Raw genomic sequence first — 23,027 nt, forward strand, 5'->3', positions numbered from 1 at the left:
AGGCACATGTTACACTGAGGCTGATTTAAGCTGAGGATAAGGAAGAACTTTCTAGAAAAGCAATCCATCTGTGGTAGGTTGAAATAGTGGCCCTTAAAGATATGTCCACATCCTAATCCCTGGAAGCTGTCAATGTGACCTTATTTGGAAAAAAGGTCTTTGCAGATAATTAAGGTTCTCAAGACAAGATCATCCTGGATGGCCCAGGTGGAGGTAGAGACTGGAGTCATGCAGCCACAACCCAAAGAATGCCTGGAGCCATCAGATGCTGGGAGAGGCAAGGGAGCGTTTCCCCCTGGAGCCTTTGGAGGGAGCATGGCTGTGCCTAGATTTCAGACTTCCGGCCTCCAGAACTGTGAGAGAATACATTTCAGTAGTTTTAAGCCACCAGTTTGTATTTGCTACTGCAGCCACAGGAAACTGATACACCATCCATAGATGGCACAGGCTTAAGGGGGTGAGCTCCCCATCACTGGAGGTGTGGAAGCAGTGAGTGAATGAACACTTGTTAGGGATGCTCAGGGTGGGCTGGGGGGCTGACACATCTGAGAGCAGAACCGGCCTACAGGGCTGTGTATGTTCCTTCCACCCTGAGATTCTGTGGTTTCAGAACAGAAGGGGCCGGGAGGTGGGATTTTGGTCATGAGCCTTAAGAGCCAGGAGGGCTGTGGACGGTTCCTTGCACATGCTGGAAACAGTAAAGCATTTGTGCTGTCAAATAAAGAGCTTTTATGGACATGATCTGGGTGAAGGTATTAGTTTCTCTGGAAGAGATACAGTCACCTCCATTCACTTTTGGAAGTAGGTGGAGAAGATAATAGATGGCCAAAACATTACAGACAAATCCAGTTTAAAGAGTCAGTCTGATTCACCATTATCTAATTTCACAGTCTCAGGATCAAGGAACATGGAGGCTGGAGGGATCCTGGAGAGAGTCTAGCTTCATGCGCTTTACTCAGCAAGGGCCGAGAAACTCAAGTAATTGATGCTGCATGCCTTCCATGAAGGGAGCTCCTTCCCGCCCGGGGGCTCGATCACCTTTGTGGACACTGCTCTGTTAGACAGATCCTTCTTTATTAAACTCGAGGGCTGCCTTCTGACAACTCTGTGCATGATGGGTCTGCTTTGGGGTCTGTACTCCCTGTCTCTGACAGCCCTGGTGACCATGTCCTCAAGGTCCCGTTTCTACTTCATGCATGTCCTGTTACGTCATGGGGCCCAGACTGTACCCCAGTGGTCCTCAAAGGATCTCCATGGAAACCACAAGAAGGTCTCAACTAGTATGAAGTGGGGGGCACCCTTTGCCTGGGGCTCTGTAACACATGATCTTCTGGTGTGGCCCTGTGCAGGACCAGGATTAATAACAGTTCTCTGAAGCAGCAGCAGGTAAGGATGCATTTGAGCAGCACAAGAAATGGCCTTTGGAGAGGGCTTCATTCTCAGCCTTTAAGTGGTAGCCACACAGAGGCAGATGGTGGCTTAACTTTCCTATGGAAAGATCTGAGGTGCAGTGGCCAGCATCCTGACCCTGGAGGGATTTAAGTGGAGGCATGGCTTGCACAGGATGTGAAGAGAAGGTTCAAGGGTTAACCTGGGGTAAGGTAGGGTGAGACTCCCTTTTCAAGTCCTTCCTAACTTTGAAATTCTACAACCGTGAGAGGTGGGCTTGGTATGTGATCTTTGATTACACAGATGAATGGAGTGGGAGGAGTATTGGGTTTGGAGATTGGAGGTTACCAGGTGGCCTTCAGCAATTCATTTAACTTCTCTGAGCCTTACTTTCCCCATCTATAAAATGGGGATGATTCCACTCACCTCCCACAGGAGGTAGATTCAGTGAAATGCAGGGATGTGAACATGCGCTAGGTGTTATCAGACTGCTGTTCAGGGAGCAGGACAGGGGCAGCTGGGAAGCACGCTCACAGGCTTGGGGGTTACTCTCTAGCTAAGACCTTGACTCTGCCACTTACTAGCTGAGTGACCTCGGGCAAACCAAGCCTCAGCGTCCTCATCAGTGGGAAATGGGGACATGATTTGTACCTATCTCACATGGGGTTGTGCGACTGAAATGACATGTGCCAGACACTGAGCCTGGCGTGGAGTAAGTGCCTGGTCCTGGGGGCTCTGGTTATTTTTATGTTGACGGAGGCCCCAGGGAGAGAGCTCTGACAGAGAAGCATTTCCCCACGCTGCCTCCTGCTCTGCACCTACCATGAGAAGCCCCTTATAGGCATAGACGATGCCGAGCCAGATGGTCATGTGGGTGTTCTCACAGTGCTCCAGGAGAGGGCGGATGGAGATGTCCCGTCCTGCTGGGTCCGGCTGTGCAAAGAGAAGACAGAAACTGTTGGTGTCGCAACATCATATACACATACACACCGTATGCGGAGAGAGCTGATGGCTACTCTAAAGCTTTATTTAAGTTATACAGTCTTATATAGCAAAGAAGAATGACAAGGGAAATGGTTAACTGGTAGTGTCTGGCTCAAGGTCAGAAGACCCTTTATGTTTTGGTAAATCATGTTCGTGTTGGCACCAGCAAGCCTTACAGCTTATCAGGGCAGAATGTATGAGAAACAGCTGCTTCACAATATTCTTCTTGGACTCCGGCGGCTGTGCCTGTCTTAGGTTGCCCCCCTCTGGGGATCTTACCCGTCATTGGCTAACCAGCCTTCTCACCTCTGAGCCTGCAGCTTTTTATAACTTGTTTACCATTCCAGCCCAAGGCTCGTTCCTTTGTTCCCACAGTCGGGGGGCTACAGAAACCCAAGGATGGCACTGGCCATCTTCCCAGCAGCCAAGTCCCTGTTTGACAGTCCTTTCCTCTCCCATGAGCCACAGCCAGTGCCACCATCCAGGAGGCCTTTTGGACCCCACCTCTGTGTTCCATGGGGCTCACGCCTCAACCAGTTATTGGTTACCTCTGTTTGTTGGTTGTGATTCAGCTCTGAACTTCAGTTATCTGAGTTCTTCATATCTTTCCAACTTGATTCAGAGCTCCTAAGAGTAGGGACTGGGTCACTTCTGTACCCCTAGTACCTAGCACAAGACCTGGCCCAGAGCAGGCATCTGTAACATTTGTTAGAAGAGTGAGGGCGAGAATGAGGCACACAGTTAGGTCAGGAGGCCTTCAGGTGTCTCTGGAATTAACTCAGGCAGTTGGAGGTTCAGTATCTACTGGCTGGGCCAAGCACGGGGCCTGCCAAACCCTTTTAAGGAGACCCTCTTGCCCACCACCTCCACTGAGGGAGCAATGGTGGCAGCCATGTTATGTACCACATGACCCTTCCTGGGCTGGAGCTGATTGGACAAGGGGTGGGCACCAGACCCTAGGCAGCCAATCCAGGGGCTTATCAGAGACCTAGGAAGTTTCCTAGTGCAAACTGCTCTGCCCAAAGAGGGGTGGTGGAGAGGATTCAATCCAAGCACGTTCTCTCAGGAGTCTGAACTGGGAAACTGTGGAATCAGCCAGGTGGTGGCAAGAGGAGAAAAAGACACCCAGGGAGTGAAAAAATATCTACTGTACACATATATTTTTTCTGAGCCATTTGCGAGTAAGTTGCAGACATCCTGGCGCTTCTTTACCTCTAAACATGTAGCATGTATTTCCTAAGAACAAGGGATTCTCTCATATAACCATGTACACTTACCAAATTCAGAAAATTTGACATTGATACGGTATATTATCTAATACAGTACTCATTTTACAACTTTGCCGACTGGCCCATTAATGTCCTTTAAGGACCCAATCCAGAACCATGTCGCATTCACTTGTCATGTCTGCAGTCAGCCTTGGAATCAGCCCTTTCTCCTTCAATCTCAAACAAGACCACAGCCTCCTTTCATGTCATTGATGTATCTGAAGATTCCAGGTCAGTTATTTTGTATAATGTCCCTCAATTGGGTTTGTCTGAATGTGTTTCCATGATTAGATTCAGGTTATGTATTCTTGGCAGGAATCCTGTATAAGTGATGTTCTCACCTCTTCAATGTTTCACATCAGGGGCACTTGATGGCACTTGCCCCATTATTGGTGATGCTTGTGATCATTTGGTTGAGGTGATGTCTGCCAGATCTCTTTACTTCAGAGGTACCATTTCCCCCTTGTAATTAATAAATAATCTGTGGGAGATACTTTGAGACTATGTGAGTATATTGTTCCCCCACAAACTAACTCAGTGGTTTCAGCATCCATTGATGATTTCTATCTGATTACTTTGGTGGCTGCAAATGGTGATTTTCTACCTCTCTCATTACATTTAAATACTTGGCAATATACTGCTAACAGGCTCTTTCCTTTCCTCCCACTCCTTTATGTGTATCAGTATGGACTTACGGGATCCTTTTAGATTCAATGTCTTATAATCCATTACTATTATTATTTATTTTGCTCAAAATTTTCCAGATTTGGCCAGTAGAAAACTCCTTCATGCTGTCGCCTGTGTTTTTTTCCACATGTCCCTATAATTTTTTAAGCACTTTCATATTTCTTGGCACAAGATATTCCAGGCTCTCCCTACACTTTCCTTCCCCCCCGCCCAGTCTTAGAATCAGCCTTTTCTCTGAAGAGTCCTGGTTCTTTTAACAGAGAATAGTATTTAGAAACCAAGATCTGGGCACTTGATGTGCTCACTGTTCCTAGGGTATCATTACTTTGAGGCCCTTTTATCTCTCTGTCTATCCATCTATCCATCTACCTATCCATCTATCCATCATCATTCAGTCTCTATCATCTATCTATAGATATAGATCAAGATAAAATCCAACACCACAGAGTTCTTCCTTGCTTTCCCTCATTCCATATTTGCTTCTGTATTCTCCCATAGTGAATCCCTAGTTTCTAACATCAAAATACTCACTCATTTTTTTCAATTCTATAATAGACACAAAACAGTTTCAAAATTGCTATATCCATACACCAGCAACAACAAATAACTAAAGTTGAAGATTTCCTTGCAAATCTGTTTGTCTTTAGAACTGATCCCACTGAGGGTATCTCATCAAAGATATGTATGGGTGGGGAGGGATATTTGTGAACTCTCTGTCTTTTCTGCTCAATTCTGCTGTGAACCTGAAACTGCTCTAAAAAATAAAATCTATTAATAAAAAAAAGAACAAAAAAAATAACTGTGTTCTGGATGTTGTCCTCTTAAGGCCCAGGGTAAAGCCACATTCCTGAGGGTAAGGGGTAGGCATTCTCAGGGTCAGTCACTAGGAAGAAGGGGCACTTTGGTGGGATCCAGGGACGCAGAAGGCAGACTTCAGGCAGGTGCAGGATGGACACCCTATTTCTCTTGGCCCTGCTCACTAGGCTTGGCCTTTGAGGCAGGCAAGTGGCTGGGCTCCTATGAGTTGAGGAAGATAGTGTCCTGACATGGATGCAGGAGGAGCTGGGAGGGGTGGGGCCTGAGGGCTCAGGCCATTTGGTGACTAGATCACAGTTGCATGCTCTCTCAGGCTTGATTTCCCTTTTGTTGTCCCAAGCCACAGAAAGCTTTAGCTTAGCTTCTTTGGGTCCATGGTCGTTGAGTGCACACACCCGCGGCAGTGCTAGAGGGAGAGCAGGGTCCCCTGCGGCCTCCTCAGTGGTGGCAGTGGGTGCTAGTGAGAGAAACCTAGGGAAAGGTGATCCGCAGGAACCACAGCCAGAGTTGCCAGGGCTAGAGATTTCCCATCCACTGCTACTCCCCCAGGAAGTGGCTGGATTCTAAGGGTGGTGGGGGATTCCTGATACCCTAATTTAATTTAATTGAGGAGACTGAGGAAGAACTTGGACCCGAGGTCAACAGTGACTTAGTGGCATAACTTGGTTTTCTCCAATGTCTGACAGCGAAGCAGACTCAGAATGCAGTAGCACAAGCCCGCTGCGGGCATGCATGAACAGCAGGGCCATTAATGATGACAGTGTCTGTTCTACCATGAAAGGCAGTAATTTATGATGAACTCTTAGATCCTCCATGTAGAGAGGAGTGATTCTGTCATACCCATTTTTCAATGTAATGAAAACTCTATTCATGGGAAGCTGACAATGGTTGCCTGGCTTATTTGCCCCCAGTGACAGAGAGTGCCCTCCTTCCCACTCTTGGTGAGTTTTTTTTTTTTTTTAAATTGGACCAGAACCTTCTCCTCCTATACTTCCACCTTCGGTCCTTGTCTTTCTCCCAGGGCTCCCCAGAAAGATACCAAACTCTTTTTCCACAGGAGGGGAAGATCTGCCAGGATGCATCACCTCCCCCAACAAGTAGACCTGGTCCTGCAAACCTAGATTTGAGCTCAACACTTCAGGTAGTGCTAAGCACCTTTCTCCAGCTCTCCCTGGCGCTCTAAATAACTACCTTCCACTGGTGATTCATAAATTCCTTGTGGTTGACTAGGACCCCACAGGTAGTTTTCACGGAACTGCTGGTAGCTCTGTCTTCCCCTTTCTGTGGTTGGCATTCCAGCCTGGTTACCTTTTACCTTGTTAGTGCCCCCTCCTCTCCCCTCCCCCCCAATCCTGGTCTGCTCTAACCTCTTCAAATCCTGATTTTTAATCTGGTCTTTCAGTCCCCGACCCATCTCATTAAACTTAAGCACAGCCTTTCCTGCGGAGGTGAGAGGGCAGCAAAAAACCACGGGCCTGCCCAGAGTTCAGAGAAGTCACTGGTCCCAAGGGTGGGCAGAGATGCTTCTACTTCATCTCCCCAGTACACAGGCACTGATCTGGAAATAAGCCAAAAAAAAAAAAATCCTGGTCGTCAGCATCACTCTCACACAGCCCCAGGTTTGTGCACGCTGGCCAGAGTGGCAGTGGTTGGGGGTGGTTTTAGGAATAGGGGATGGGGAATCTGAATAAAGTCAAATCAGCCCTGCATTGAATTTCAAAGAAAACTGTAAGAGCCATGCCTCTTCCTGTATGATCTGTCCTGATCATGCCTGGGACTGGAGTTCAGAGTGCTGGGAGCAGTCACACACATGAAGAGAGATGCTTGACCATGCAACAGGATGTGGTGGGGAACCTGGGCCACTACCTGAGTGCTTACTTGACCTCGTTGTCGTGCACCAAAGTGCCGCTAGAGGGCAGCAAAGAACCGTGTGGAGGGTTCCGCCCAACAGCCGTGGCTCACCCTCTGCTGGGGATGCAGAGCTGCTTGTGTAGCTCAGTGGGGCTGCAAGTGGCGAAGCCGTCAGCAGCAGCGTCCTCTTCTCTAGAAGGCACTCACTGGCCTTAAATTAGGCCAGACCTCCAGGCACCTTGGAAGACCTGCCTCATCCTGCTTTTTGGGCAGTGGGTGAATGGGGGCTACTGAGGAAGGAAGGACTGGCCATCACACTCCCTGTCCCCAGTGTGGGCCAGCCACGTCGCCCAGTGCCAGTGAGCACAGGGCACTGACTCCTGCAGACGCCACGCTAGGATTTGATGTCAGGGCCTGAGCCGGGATTTCAGGCCCACTTCTCTGTACAGTGTGGGCTACAGCATTTCCATTGGCCTAAGAATGTTTCCCTTGCCTTGGATGACTGGTCTGCAAGAACTTTCAGCTTGCTTTTTTCTCTTCTTTATTTTTCTTCCTTGTTGCTCACCTGGGCATTACCTAAGTCATCATTCATTCATTCATTCATACCGTAACTATCAGGCACTACCATTTGCCAGGTATTGTTCTGGGCATGGGGAATGTGACAGTAACCAGGACTGACAAGGGCCCTGTCCTCGTGGGTCTTCCATTCTAGTAAGATCAGGATGGTTCCATGAGAGGTGACCTCAGAGGGGGAGTGGGCTGGCCTCAGCCAATAAGAGCCACCCTAAAACACCAAGAGCTGCCTTGTCACGAGTGACAACAGTGTGCTAGTTGCTAAGCTGTGAGCTCTACACACGTTATCTTGTCGATGCTTTATAAGGATCCAACAAGGCGTTAACCTCACTTTACAGACGAGGAAACTGAGGCAGAGAGGTTAAGTAATGCCCTAATCTCCAACCAGTACGTGTCAGAGCTGAGATTCAGACCCAGGTCTGTCTGACTCTCAAACCAGCGTTCGTTCCTTCCTCACCATGTGTGTCCCCCAGCCTGCCCTGCCTTTCACATGCCAAGGAGACAGTGGGTATAAACCTGTTCTACAAACTGTGAGGTGCTACTCGTGGGAGGAATGACTGAAGTGCTAAACGTTCGATAGAGGCCTCCCTGAAGCCCCGGAGCTCTGCGAAGGCTGTGCTTTGGTGCTGCATGAAATCAAGCTGATAAAATGCTCTTTCTGCCTGACAGGGCGCAGAGCCCAGCAGAGCAGCCACGCCTGTCTGTGATGGCCGGAGGCTGCAAGGGCTCACACCTGCCTCCTGGTCCAGCCGCCGCTCAGCGGGAGGCTTGCAGACGCTGCCCGGGAAAGCCTCCCCCATCTGTGCAGCAAAAGGAGAGCAGCTGGCCTGAGAGTCCCTCTGCATGATGCAATTATTCACAATGTAGGTCAGTGGCCCCTGCAAACATCCGGCTTTGTCAGGCTGCACAAAACAGACAGGCAAGGATACGGACCTGGCTTGAGGCGTTGACGCCTGAAAGGTCAAAGGCCTGGATCCTGCTCTAGACTTGCTGGGTGACCTTGGGCAAGTCCTCACACTTTTTTTGACCTCAGTTTCCCATTTCTCAGCAAATAAGCCCATGGGTTAATTTACAGGATAACTAATGTGATTGTGAATAACTGAGGGATGACTATATTTGTCCTGTGTTCCCTCATCAGAATCGACTCAGTATCTCTCATGTGCCTGCTGTGTGCCCGGCTCGATGCTGGGGTCCAGTTCTGAGACCTCACAATGCTTGCCTTCTTGGAGCATGCATTTCAGTGGAAGGTACAGGAGGTTGACAGGAGCTCTGAGCAGAGGGGTGATAGGTGTTCCTAAAGAGAAGGACAAGGCGCTGTGAGGGCCTGCTTCAGGTCAGGTAGTCTGGGAAAAGCTCTTCTTAAGTGGTGACATGTAGTCTGAGACCTGAACTGAACAGCGGGAAGACCAACCATGTGAAAACCTAGTGGGGAGCATTCCTGGGAGTGGGAGCAGCGCACAGGCAGGACCTGAAATGGCAAGGACTTTGCCAGCACTTCTTTGAAGGAGTGGGTGCCTTCCACCTTCTGACCAGCTCCCAGAAGTGGGCTCTCGGAACTTTCTTCCCGAGCCATTTCTGCCTCTTTTTTAAATTTCAAACTTGATTTTTAAAATATGTGGTAAAATTGGTAGGTTTTCCTACTGGAGGTTATATACGTGTATATAAATGTGAGTATGAAAGTGTGTGGTGGTGGGAGGAGGGAGGATGTCTGACCTTTCTGGGCTGAGTTTCAGTCTTGAGATGCTTCTCTTTTCCTGGGAAGGCAGGTGCGTTGACACCGCCTCTTTTGGGGGAGATGCCAGAGGTTGTCCCATCAAGGAAGCCTGGGCAGGGAGGGAAAGGCCACTGGGGTCAGATTCCCAAGTCCATCACTTGCCAGCTGTGTGACTTTGAACTTATCTCTAAGCCTTTCTGAGCCATGATTTCCTCATCTGCAACCTCCCCGGGTTGGCAAGATGATCAAAAGAGGTAACCGGTGTGTTTAGCAGGCTTTTGAGACTGGAAAGCCCACTCCTTATGTGTAGACCATCATCATTATCTCCAACCGCAGAGTCACAGAGCGCTGGAGCCGGGAGGAGCTTTCCAGATCCCTCCGGGGCTGGGCCGCTTATCTCAACAGCAGCAGTCACACATCTCTGAGGCAACAAAGCTCGAAGCTGTCATTTCAAAGTAAGAATTTTTTTGAAATGTTTGATTATGAGTCTGGGTGAATTTTTTCAGAATCCCAGATTGAAGGGACCTGTGAGATCACCCACCAAGGTTTCTCCCCAGGGCCACTTCCGGCAATTATTCTCTTTGGAGGGGGTGTAAATCTTTGTTGTGAGGGGCTGTCCTGTCCAGTGCAGGGCACCCAGAACCCCTGGCTCCTGGATGCCATGAACACCCTCTAGTCACCATGTCAGCCAGTCTCCCTCCCCTGGCTCCCCATTTCTAAACACTAAGGGGGTCGTGCCCTAGTCCAATTCCTCTTTTTATAGATGGAGAAACTGAGGCCCAGAAAAGGACTCATAGCAAGCAGTGACTAAGTGGAGACCTGGGTGCAGGTGTTCTGACCTTGGCCCCATGCCCTGTGCACTGGACCATGCTGCAGGTTGGCACAGGGGGAACCAGCCTTGTGGGCTGCTCACCAGCCAACATTTATTGGGACTTACCATTCGCAGGTGCCAGGCAAGGCCAAGTCAGCCCCCTGGAGCTGGCCTGTAGGCCAACCCCTGGCTTTTGGACTGTGCACTCTTTCTTAGGTGTCCCTGGGGCAGTGTCTAGAGCAGCAGTCATGGGTCCAGAGCCACTTGCCCTAACCTCCCTGGCCACATCCTTATGGAGCCATGCTTTGCGGAGGGGAGAGGAGGTGGGGGAGGTGGTTGGGACCTGGCTGAGGAGGGCAAGGAGCCCTGGTTGAGCATTAGGATGCCAGTGGGCCAGTGGGACCCTCGCCTGGTCCTGTTCAGAGAGGCATCCTGAGTTTGACCTTGGAATCCAGAATGAAGTTCTGTGGCTATGTAAGGGTCATAGCTGGGGTGAGGATCATCTTGGGGAAGTTAAGGGCTGACAAGTGCAGTAATAGGTCCTAACACTTCTAGCCTTTTGCAGCTCACAGATGTATTCATACTAGGATTTCTCTTTGATTCTGACCCCAGGAGCCAGGAATTTTGCACACATGTTACAAGTGAGGAAACTGAGGCTCAGAGAGGATGAGAGACTTGCTTAAGGTGACAGAGTAAGTCCGAGGCAAAACCAAGCCAGACTTCTTTCCTGCAAAGCAGGTGAGGACATCTCAATGTCTGCGGCCTTGCTCTGTCCCCCTCCCTGTGAAAGCAGGCCTTCGGGGCACCCCTACTCTCCACGTGCCTGTGCCTGAGGCCTCTGGGGCAAGCCTGGAGCAGGAAGAGCTCACAGGCATTGCTGCTGAACCCGAAGCCAAGAGGTGCTTGTTCATGGGGGGCTTTCACGAGGCAGCCTGTGAACGGGTGATGATACTGCCGCGTCCCAGGCGTCAGCCTCATGGTTTGCAGCGACCTCCTGGCACCAGGGTGGCACGTCGTGCACTTTTCAGTGAGCCTGACCATGCTGGGTAATGAGAGACCAGTGCCAGAACATGCACTTCCCCAGACGGAATGATGACCCAGTGACTGGAGACAGGGAGGTGGCTCCACACGTCCTTGAGAGAGTCACCAGGGAGTGGCTGGGCACCAGGATGGGGAGTCTTCCTGCGGCTCTAGAGCAGAGAGAAACTCCTGCGCCTCAGGCGTTGTGCGGGCCACAGATGTGTTTTACTTCACCTAATGGTGCTTAAAATTTTTAGACTTCATAGTCAGTATTTAAACTGACTCAGTGATTTCACACGAACACCCAGATTTCTGGCTTCTTCTGAAATGAGACACCCGGCAGCACAGGGCCTGTCTGTGTGCACGTCACCGCTCACGAGCTGGGCTCCTGCCACCATCCTGCGTCTGGGCTGCCTGTCCACACGGCTCGTCCTGGTTCCAGAGTCAAGTGAATGCTTGGAAGGGCTTCTAACTCTAAGGACATTTTTGAAGTGAGTGTGGCTACTGTTCTCAAGTTAGTTAAAGAACTGGAGAGAGTGAAGTGGTGACTGAAAGCAGTTGATGTGGGTGAGGACAACTCTACCTCAGTGTTGGAGAAACTGCTGCTGTTTTAGCAACTGGATGAGAATTCCCTTCTCGGGAGCCACGACTTGGTGGAAAGTGAAGCTCTGGGAAGGCAGGTGCCACTGGCACCACGTGTACAGAGGAGGCCAAACCCACCCTGGGAGCCGGTGGGACACTGTCTGCTGTACAGAGAGAGAGCAGAGAGCAGCAGGACGGAAGCTGGCTGGACCACACGCTCCTTCCCCACAGACTTCTGCACCTTCAGGAAGTTCTACAAAAATTCAGGACATGTTTGATGGGTGAGATGGGAAGAGGGGTGACCCTGGCAAAAGGACTGGGACTTGTCCCGGGGTGATGTGGGGTGGAAGAGAGATGGTATCCGTGAACCAGGAGCTGCACTGTGCCCACCAGGAAGGCTGGGATCGGGAGGAAATTTCTAGCAGGCTCGGGATGTCCTCCCCACCTTGGGGGTTGAGGCAGTACTTCCCAGATCTCACGGCCCACAAGGGCCCAGCTGACACTGGGATATGTGGAAATATGGGTTAACTATTCATGTGATCACCTGATTTTTGTAGAAGCAGGGTTATTGACTGGAAATGTCTGTGGGCCAACCCTGGGCAAGCAAGCTCCTTCCCCTCTCAGTGCTGACATCTGGTGAGCCTGGGGTGGCCACACCCGACGGGAAGCACAGGCCCCTGGTCGGCTGCCTGGAGTCTGGCTGCACCCACCCTCAGCAGGACCAGGGTGCCCACCACCCTGAGAGCAGAACCTGGCTTTCTTCCTGTGGTCCTGGGACCAACCTGGGTGTCTGGGCCTCTGCCTGTCAGGGTAGGGGTGGGGGTGGGGGGAGTGAGCAGAACAACGGAAGGAGAGCAGACAGGAGAGAACAGAAGAGAAGGGAGACTTGTGTCCCTCAGCACAGACACGGTACAGTGTTGTTGGAAATTAAGTCCTGAGAATAAACAAAAACAAGAGTTGAACGAGTCAACAGCCACTGGGTTTGAGCACTAACTGGAAAATGACTGAGGAAGAAACCCCTGACCCCGTCCGTCTCTGCTTGCTGACCCCGTTTCTGCTCGCTGACCCCGTCTCTGCTCGCTGACCCCGTCTCTGCTTCCTGACCCCTGCTCTCCTGCCTAGTTACTCCGCCGCCCCCGCTGGGCCCCAGCCTGGTCGAAGGTTCCTTCCTGCTTCCTGTTTCTCAAGTGATTTGGCCCCTTTCTCTTGCCTGTCAGTGCAGCTTTCTGAAAAGGGTGCCTGTACCCCTACCTACATTCTTTACCTCCCAACACTCACCCCCAAGCCACTGCAGTGCTCCCCGTGGACTCCGCGACCTCCTAGTGGCCAAAGGCAGGGGACCCCGTTTAGTCCTCTGCTCCCGGAGGCCACCTGAAGGCATCTTGCTCTCACTTCCAGCCCTGCCCTCTCCCGGTTCTTTGATTCTTTGCCCTCTGACCCCTCCAACTTAACATTTCTCAGTCAGAACTCATTACTTTCTCCCTTAAACCTTCCATCCCTCCTGGGTTTGCTAACTCAGAGACCTGCCTCACATCCACCCAGGTCAGGCCGGAATCTGGGCTGCCTTCCAGGACCTCGCTACCTCTCATGCCCTTTGCTCTCACTCATCTCCTTCCCGCCCCAGCTCCTTCTCCATGCTGCTCCGGAGCAATCTTCTACATAAAGGCGATCCCACACTCAGAGACCCTCAACAGCTTCTCAAACCGTAGGAAAGTCACTCAGACCCACAAACCGGGCTTCATGACCCTCTGTGATCAGATTCCGCATATCTGACCAGCCCTGCATCCCATGACCCAACCTCACCCACGGCCCAGCCCCATAATCTCCCTCTGGGTCCTGTACTCAGCCTTTTCCTCGTCCTGGGATGCCCTTCCTTCAGGCCTTTCTCCATCTTTGCAATCTTTCTAGGTCCTCTCACCCGGAGTCCTCCCCTCTGAGGCCCCCTGTGCTTCCTGCCTCTCTCTTTGGGGAGGACTGTGGCCTCGTGCTGGAGACACCTGTGTGGGAATTTTTCCTCTCCTCTACCTCCCCCACCCCTTTACCACATGTGCTTCCTCTGTCGCCCTGCACATGCTGACTGCTCACTGTGTGCCACATTCTGAGCTAAGCGTGTTGGGTACCCTGTCCCATTTCCTCTAAACAATCACACAGGAGTGAGGTCTAGTATGACCCCCATTTTAGGGGATGCTGAATGAGGCTCGGATCAGCCGAGCCACAGGCTCAAGGTTACACAGGCATTCAGTGACAGCTGGGACTTGAACTTCCCAAAACTTTGCTTTAGACCATAAATCCAGAACTACCCAAAAAGGTGCCCTGGTCACTGGTGTGCCAGCAGCAGGTTACAAATGTCCCAGGATGGTGTGCTTTCCTCTGCCTGGGGCACAGGGCTGGGGCCAGGCACCTCCAGCCACAATCAGCTTCTGTGGTCACCCTCATGCTTGAGAACATTGCTTCCTGTGAGCGCCATGATGTGAAAAGGAGGCGAAGCCCTGCCCTAAGCTAGACTTGGTCACAGCCCTGAGCCGGGCCAGGGCAGCGCCTTCCTGGAACCTTCAGCCTGGCCTGGGAATACCTGCTGAAGCCCACTCCCCGCATCCTGCTCTAGGCCAGCACTCCCAGGCCAAAGGGCCTCCACGTGGGGGCAACTGTCCCTGGCCTGGGATGAGATCTGTCGCCCCATACATAAGAGGAGCTCTCGGGGGGCCCTGCCCAAGCTGCCCAGCTCAGTCCTTGGCCGGGGTGGCACGTCCCCTGCCCAGCCCTCAGCCCTCCCAGCCCAGACCTCGAGGCAGCTAAGCTGGTGCTGCTCAGCCCCGGCCTGGCCATGCCCACGTGGTATCTCTCATCACCCTCTCACCGCGGTCTGCTGCTAACTCAGGGCACGACCTGGCTGGTGGTTCACAGAGACTCCCTGCTCTCAAGTCCAAGGCCATCTTGGTGTGAATAGGGAGGTGACAGAACTAGAGCGTGAAGATGCTCTAAATCAGGAAGCTGGAGCATTGGGATCCTGGACAGAACTACTATACTCCCCTGCTGCTGTGCTCGGCACTCTGTTTTACGGTTTTCAGTATCATTAGATCTGCCTAACGACGCGAGGAGTTTAGTAGGGCCATTAGCCTTGCTGCTATTTTGCGTAGAACAGGAATAGGCTGTAACTCACCCAAGGCCACACAGCAAGAAATCCAAGGCCCTTGCACTTGAGCCCGGGGTCCTGACTCCTAGCCCAGGGCCCTCCATTGTTCGTGCTCCTCCATGAAACTCTGGCTAGTTCTGGGAGTCCCAGCTCACCAAAGAGAAAGGAAGGTGGCGCTTGGACGAGGCTAAAGTGCTCCCCCTGTTCTCCTCTGTATCTCAGATTTTACAGTTTGCCCATGGTGAAAAGGCAGCAGGGGACCCCACAGTGCCCTGGCGTAATGGACAGCCACCTGCCTGGCCTCTGGGCGAGGGTTCTGGCCCAGGGCTGTCACACGCTCAGTCTGAGCCCCAGGTTCTCCTCTGAGACATGCTGGAGTCACCTGCTTTGGGGGTTGTTCTGAGCATCGAGCAAGAGCATGGTAATAAAAAAGACTACAAAGCCGAGGTGCACGCGCCCCATGCTAATACATGTGAGAACAACGCATCCATTTCATTCGCCTGTTGCCTTTCAAGGAGGCGAGCGTACTGGGAGCCCCAAAAGTGCAGTGTTGCAAAGACTGTTCCAAAATAGGATGTTGTAACTGGTGCTGCTGCCATGGCTGGCTGTGCGCCGGAATCCCTGGGCAGCAACGGGCCGGGAGAGTGCACGCCCCTCCCTCACTCTGCAGGGGCTTGTTTTCTGGGCCAGTTTCTGCACTGCCAGTGCTTTCTCCTCTGCACCAGTGATGGAGTTGCCAAGGTGAACGTGACACTCCAATTCACGTAACTAAAAGCTGCTCTCAACTCATTGCACACACACCCATTAGCAACAAATACATATATAAATAAAAGTCTCCTGAAGTCACACCAAGTTTGTAGAATCACACAACTTTTGGGCTTAAGGAGACTCAAGCGTCTTCTTTCACTTCACTTCTTTAGTGTGCAGTCCACACCAAGCACTCATCCAACCTTTTCTGCACTGGGGATGGGACACTCCCTACCCTCTGAGGAAGCCTGTTCACTTTTAGATAAGCCAGGCTAAGACCTGAATGTCCTTCCCCATCCTATGCTGAGACCTGTATTCCCAGGACTGCTCCCGCTGGTCCTGGCTCTGCCGTCCAGGGCCCTGCCGGTCATGACTCCTCCCTTGGCTCCAGGAAAGCCCCTCTGAGCCTTCTCTTGGCTGGGTTGACACCAACCCTTTCTACATGACACAGTTTTTTATTCTTTGCTCGTCCTGGCCACCCTGCATCTTGTCACCGTCTCCAGAGGGTCTGGGGTCTGGGGTCCAGATGAGAACACAAGTCTCCAGGGGGGTCTGAGTGGGTGAGACTTGTCTCCTCCCCACGCCTGGGGTCCTGCTCTCCCAGGGCGGCCCCGAGCCTGCAGCGGCTACTGTGAGCCATGCCACAGCATGGCGCTTGGCAGTCCACACCGTCAGTGTCCTCAGTGAGGGGACTACTGGTGCTTGAAACAGACAGACACACACACACACACACACACGTCTGGTGTTCCTTGGGGATCTAACGAACCCTAGGTCACGTGAAGCAGGCCCCTGCGGGTTTTCTCTGCTGTCTCTGCTGAGAAATGCACTGGCGGCCTCCCTGTCATCCCTCTTGGCACTTTAGGGTCTCCTTTTCCATGCGGGATGTGCTGCCTAGTGTGCAATTCCAAAAATAGGCCAGCAAAGGTTACTGAGAAGTGGCCTTAATGGTCTCACTGAAAAATAACTTAAAAGACCCAAATGAGAGGAGGGAGTAGGCAATCCAGAGATGAAATGGGTTCAGGGGAATAAGAACAGGAACGTAGATTTAAGGAGGGTTGAAGTTGTACATTTTTCCTATGAACCAAAGAATGTGGTATGGCTTTGGCACAGCATGAAGTAAACATATAATCACTTCTAACTTTAACTTAGTGTTTTTCACATATATGATCACATCTGCCCCCTAACACTCCCATGAAAGATAGGACAGGAAGTACTAGCCCTGTTTTACAGATGAGGAAACTGAGGCTCAGAGAGGTGAAGTGGACTGACCAAAGGGAATGAAGGACTGGCAGAGGCTAGCACTCCCGGGACATCCCATCTGCTCACCCACAGTTCTGAGCCCCTGTACAGTTAGGTGGGAGTCGCATGGCTAATTCTGGCCAATGGGCAGTGGGCTGGAGTGACATTTGACCTCTGTGGCCTGAAGCATAGAAGAGCTGTTTGCAAGATCTGCGTGCTGCCTTGTGTTGGGGCCCAGATCACAGAGCTGCCTCATGGGAGACAGTTGCCTCGGAGACCACCTGGATTCACAGGTGGGCTTTATATGACTGAGAAATAGAGCTTAGCTGCCAAGATTTAGGGCTTCATTATTACCTCAGCCTCTTCCAGCCTATCCTGGCTAATGTGGAAGGGCAGTTATTAGTTTTTACATTATCACGTGTCAGGCCCTGTGCTCAGGACTTGCACATGTTTCTCCCCGCCCCCATGCAGTCCTTGAAGCTGTCCTGTGAGACAAGGATAATTCTTGCTCTTTACTATATGGGAAAACGGAGACACGGAGAAGCAAAGCCGCTTGCCCAGGATCACAGAGCCACTAAGGTGTGGACTTGGAAGCCGAATCTGGGTCTGATTGGAAAGCCTCGATGAACTCTGGTGATGTGCAGAAACAGATGGCTATTGTGTCCCAACACCCTGTTGGGCTAAATGCTTTCTTTGAAGATGGAAGATTGCACAGACTGCTTTTCTCATTCAGATTTGATGCCTGAGTAAAACCCTTGTGCTGTGATTTATTATAGCAACACTGATTTTCCAATTTTAAGACAACAATGCAGCATGAAATAAAACGAAAAGAAAACACTGAAACATTTGAAACCTTTGCTTTTGATCCTTATTGTGTCTTGCTTGAGCTGTTCAGGGCCTGCCTCCTCTTCCCCTCCTGCCTCCATTCATCCCCCGCCGTTCCCCAGTTCTGAGGCTCTGCCTGAGCCACCTTTCTAAAGCGGAGTCTGTCTATGCTCCCTCCAGCTCAAAAGCCACAAAAAGGCTCTTCATCCTCCAGCAGCACTTCCTAAATTACACTCCTCAGAATATGTAAATGTAAATATGCTATAGCCTACAAATAAAAAGAGTTCCATGGCCAAAGATGTTTTGGAAATGCTAATTTAAATGTTTTTATTATTAAAAATTAAAATGAAAAAATTTTAGTTAAAAGTTTTTGGGTAAACTTCAGGACTTTTCAGAGTCTTTAACATACTAAAGCCCATACATTGTACATTTCCAAGAGGCAGATACATCATTTCTGGGATTTCTTAAACTTTTGGACCATGAAATCTCCCCATTCCCTTTTATTTGGGGACAGCTAATGGGATTAGTATTCCATGCTGTATACTGGGGGATGATGCTGGCTTTCAGGGTAAAGTCTGGACTTCTCAACTAATATTCAGGGCCTCCCAGGATCTGTTGCCTCTGTCTACCCCAGGGTTCAGCTCCTCTCGCTCCCCCCACCTGGGACATCTTACTGTTTATCACTGAGGGGTAGGTCGTGTGATCTCTGAGCTGTGACCTGGAGGGGAAACAAGGGTTGTGGAACAATGTCAGAAACTTAACACAATACAGCCTCTATTTGGGAGAATGTTAAAAACACTCGATTAGTGACGTGGTTGAGATGAAAATGGGAATGATGATTGTGCAACTAATTGAAAGCCATGTGTTTACCGAGGCTCAAAGAATCCCTTTTAGAAGTGGGAACTGGGCCCTCATGTGCCAATGAACAAGGCAAAATGGGTGCATGCTGGAAACAAAAAGCACCAAGATATGCTGGGCAGAACCAAAGATATTAACGTAATTAATAAAGTAATTAACATGCACAGGAACGAAAAAGCTGCCTGGAGGCTGATAAGAGAGGGTTATTAAAAAAGAATGAGCAGTGTAGCAGGGAAGTGAAATTAAGTTTTGCATTTCTTTTTCATCATGGACCCCCAAAATATTCTATGAGTAATAAATAGGCCTTGATTTACTGCAAAAATACCAATGAGGCTGGGGCCAGAATTTGCTGTTGACCCTCTCCCTTGCAAAATAAACAGACCACTCACTCACTCACTCAGTCAGCCAGTCACTGAGAATGGAGGGGGACCTACACCCAGTGGTGTAGCTGAGGGCAAGGTGGTTAAAGATGTCAGACCAGGGGCCAGACTGCCTGAGCTCTAGTCCCAAGTCTGCCACTTAGAAACGCTGGAACCCTGCAGGAGCTATTTAGCCTCATTGTTGCCATCTGTAAAATGGGTCTAAACACAGTACCTCCTCATAGGATTGAGGATTAAATATACTGATACGAGTAAAGCCCCTAGACCAGTGCCTGGTCCAAGTGAATGGCTCAGACAGGATCAGCTGTTACCATTATCACCACCAACGCCCCCCACCCCATGCCATGGCAGTTTACCCAAGCTCCCTGTTAACATATACATTCAGAAAATATTTCAAAGGATTCATTAAGAAAATCAGACCAAACTCATGTCCCTTCTTGTCATTTCTCCTCTGTCTGGTCCCCAGAGAGTTCAGAGGAAGGTGGAAACAGGCACACGAGGGTTGGTTTAACTGGGAGCTTATCCTCAGTCAATTCTCTGGCTCAGGGACTTTGGGCAAGACTATTTCCCCAACATGGAAACAAGGGTCTGTTTATGAGATTTCTTAGGTCATTCAAGCTCTGAAATGCTATGCATCAACATTAGTCATACAGGCAAGAATCTATTGCAGAGAGCAAAAACAACCCTCCTTAGAGGCACCTTCTCCTCCTCCTCCTTGGCTGTTTTTCAGCTCTATTCCTGGCACTGGGGTCCTCCTGGGCCCTCAGGCTGGGAGCTGCAGAGTCATCGAGCTACTGTGCCTCCCTTATCTACACGTCCACCCGCCCCGAGCCCTGGGTCTTGGACCTCTGCCAATCTCAGCAACAGGGAACCTCGGTCCCAGCCCTTGGGGCTCAGGCTCTTGGGTCCTCACTGCCCCACTTCCCCAGCCTGTCCCTCCGCCGGAGAGATCTGTCTCCCCTGAACCCAATTTTCTCCTTTTCTCAAATTGTACTGAAAACATTTTTTCCCCACATTGAAAGACTAAATAGTACAGTGAACACCTGTGCACTCTCCTCCAGGAGTCAGAAATGGCTAACATTTTGCCACAATCTGCTCTCTCTACACACACACACACACACACACACACACCCCTCCCCTCTAAACCATCTGAAAGTAAATTTCAGACTCACTCTAGTTCTGAATGAATGAGTACATAGTCCTAAATAACCACAATATTATCATACCTAAGAAAAGTAACAACCACCTCATAATATTATTGGAGAGCCAGGGTGAAATTTTATTAAGACCTCGTTGTGTTGTTCCGCTATTGAAATTCCTTTAATGGCTCCCCATTGCCTCCACATTATGGTACAAGCTCCCTCCAGCTCTGCTCTTACTTCCTACCCACAAGCAGCCAGATCCAACTGACTCTCGAACTTTCCCCTAAACATACCCTCCAGTTTCCTGCTCATGGGTTTTCATCCTGGAATGCCATTGCCTCCAATATCTTCTTAAGGTTTTGCCCATCATATAAAGCTTAAAATTCCATGCTGTCCAAGGAAACTTTAAAGGTTTTATTCTACTTGAAATGCATCTTCCTTTCCATATCTCTGTAACAAGTGGGAAGCTAGTGTGATAACATATTTCATACAAGGAGGAAGGCAGAGATGAAAGTCTTACATAAAAATGGAATTGATCCCTGATCAAACTGTGCCTGAATTCCTAATTACCACTAGAACCTTCCAGGTTGTCAATATGTTCTCTCTACTGTGCACTCCAATTTGAGTTACTTGCAGTCAAAAACATCCAAATGAGTACTGTAGAGACTAGGGCTGATGATCCTTCAGCCTTCTAAAGCTGTGATGCAACAGTAGAAAAATACAACGCATTATGCCCAGTTGCATCAGACACTTGCTGTTCCCTAAGACCACTTCCCCCTCTTACTACCCTTGTTTTGGAAGGCTTGTCACCTGGAATGCTCTTGTATACCTTGTCCTGTCTTCAAAAAATGAGATAAAATTCATACAAAAACTCACTATTTTAGCCATTTTAAAGTGTACAAGCAGTGGTTTTTAGTATGTTTACAATGTTGTTCAACCTTTACTACTATCCAATTCCAGATAGTTCTTACCACTTCAAAAAGAAATGCCATACCTGTTGGTAGTTACTCCCCATTCCCTGTCCCCAGCCACTAATCTGTCTCTATGGATTTGCCTATTCTGGATATTTCAATAGATTGAATCATACAGTATGTGGCTATTTATTTATTTATTTATTTATTTATTTATTTATTTTTGGTGGGGGTAATTAGGTTGATTTATTTTAATGGAGGTACTGGGGATTGAACCCAGGACCTTGGGCATGCTAGGCATGCGCTCTACCACTGAGCTACACCCTCCCCCAATATTTGGCCTTTTAGTGTCTGGTTTCTTTCACTGAACATAACGTTTTCAAGGTTCATCCACATTGTAGTGTGCACTAGAACTGCATTTCTCTTTATGTCTGAATGATGTTCAATCGTCTGGACATATCACATTATGTTTATCCATTCATCAACTGATGGACATTTGGGTTGTTCCCACTTTTTTGGCTATTGTGAATAATGCTGCTATAAGTATTTACATACACACTTTCACTTCTCTTGAATGAATGGATACCTAGGGGTGGAACTGCTGGGTCATGGGGTAACTCTGTTTAATTTTTTGAGGAACTGCCAGACTGTTTTGCATAGCTCGAGTTTTCTTTAGCTCTGTAAGCCCTACTTGTCCTTTCAAGACTTTGGGGAAAAGCACATCTCCCCGCTTTTTAATGAAACATTTCTCAGGGCAGAATGACTAGCTACCTCCTCTGTGATCCCCTAGGGCTGGGGGCTAAGCTTTTCCAGCACTTACCACTGCACTGACAGGTCAATTTACCCATCTGTCCCCCCTGGACTAGGAGAGTCCTAAGAGCAGGGCTTGTGCCTTATCCATTGCTGGGCACAAAGTGAATGCCCAGCAAATGTGGGTCTGGTGAATGAGTGAACGGCACATGTCTCTAGTGGCCTCATGGTACAGCTCAGCTTCACAAGGGTTTCTTCACAATAGAGCTAGGCTGTGCTGAGATCCTCCTGGATGAGGGAGTGAGAGCGAGTGGGTGGAGCAGAGGATGTGGACGTGCGAGAAGGCACGTGGAGAGGGGTTGAGGGTGTGCATGCGGGGATGCAGTTCGACAACACATGCTTGAGTTCAGAGACTGCCTTGGAGCAAGCCGAATGAGACTGATCCAACTGGCTTATCCTAGAAGGGGGAAGTGAGGACAATAGACTTGGACAAAAAGGCAGTTAGGATGCCTGACCACAGGCAGGTGCTTGAGATAATAACAGTAACAGGCCTCAAGCTGGGGTAGAGCTCTGCTCCTTAGGAAGCAATTTCCCATCCATTATCTCATTTGAGAGTCAGCATGGGGCGTGGAAGGAGCATGGCTTTGGGGACCTGTGGCCTGGCTTAGAGCCTCTGAGACCCCCTTGTGGTCCAGAGTCCATCACTTGACTCCATGCATCTCCAGGTGCTCACCTGCAAAACAGGAAGAGAACTCTCTCCGCTCAAGGTGATCGTGAGGATTAAGTGAGTGGAGTCAGCGGAAATGCATTAGAAGGTGTAAATCCACTCCACTGGCAGCAACATTGCTCCTTGAGACCTCCCTGGGAGGTGGGCAGGGTAGTTATGTTAATTTCCCTGTGGAGTCAGGAAGGTCTGAGTCAGGGAGTGGGAACAGAAGTCACAATGATGGGACTCCTGTGTGTCAGACTTAGTGCTAGGCACTCGAACATGTGACCCCAGTCAGTGTTCATGGTAAATCTGTAAGGGAGAAATGGATTTTCCTTATGGGCACTTAGGCTCAGAGAGGGTGAATCACTCACCCAAAGCCACACAGCTAGGAGGTGGCAGAATATAGATTAAAACCTTGGATCATAGTGTTTATGGCTACTTCATTATTCCTCCAAAGCCCAGTGCAGGAGCCTGGGTTGGTGAATACATTCCATTTCCTTGGCATGTGAATGCACTTCCAGAAGGCTACCATATATATTTAATAATTGATATGAACATGCAATCTCTCGTCAGCATGCTTCCCGTCTGCTGTAAGACACAGATAAGAAAGAAAAGCTGAGCAGACGCAGGAAAAATCC

General features: G+C 49.8%; 1 protein-coding gene and 1 long non-coding RNA gene across 3 annotated transcripts in view; one reads left to right on the forward strand and one right to left on the reverse strand.

Annotated features, from left to right (window-relative positions):
• Positions 1-23,027, reverse strand: part of GABBR2 (gamma-aminobutyric acid type B receptor subunit 2) — a 353,289-nt gene that overhangs the window by 14,143 nt on the left and 316,119 nt on the right. For both annotated transcript variants that reach the window (XM_010977466.3, XM_031450080.2), the window contains exon 14: positions 2,212-2,322. In XM_010977466.3, coding sequence (XP_010975768.1) covers positions 2,212-2,322 — 111 coding nt within the window. The remainder of the gene's footprint in view (positions 1-2,211; positions 2,323-23,027) is intronic.
• On the forward strand, positions 7,578-12,509 carry LOC135322285 (uncharacterized). The gene is made up of 3 exons (XR_010382746.1): positions 7,578-8,435; positions 9,619-9,737; positions 10,706-12,509. It is a non-coding gene; the product is annotated as an uncharacterized LOC135322285 (long non-coding RNA).

Source organism: Camelus dromedarius, chromosome 10 (genome assembly GCF_036321535.1).
Source record: "Camelus dromedarius isolate mCamDro1 chromosome 10, mCamDro1.pat, whole genome shotgun sequence".
Taxonomy (NCBI): Eukaryota; Metazoa; Chordata; class Mammalia; order Artiodactyla; family Camelidae; genus Camelus; species Camelus dromedarius.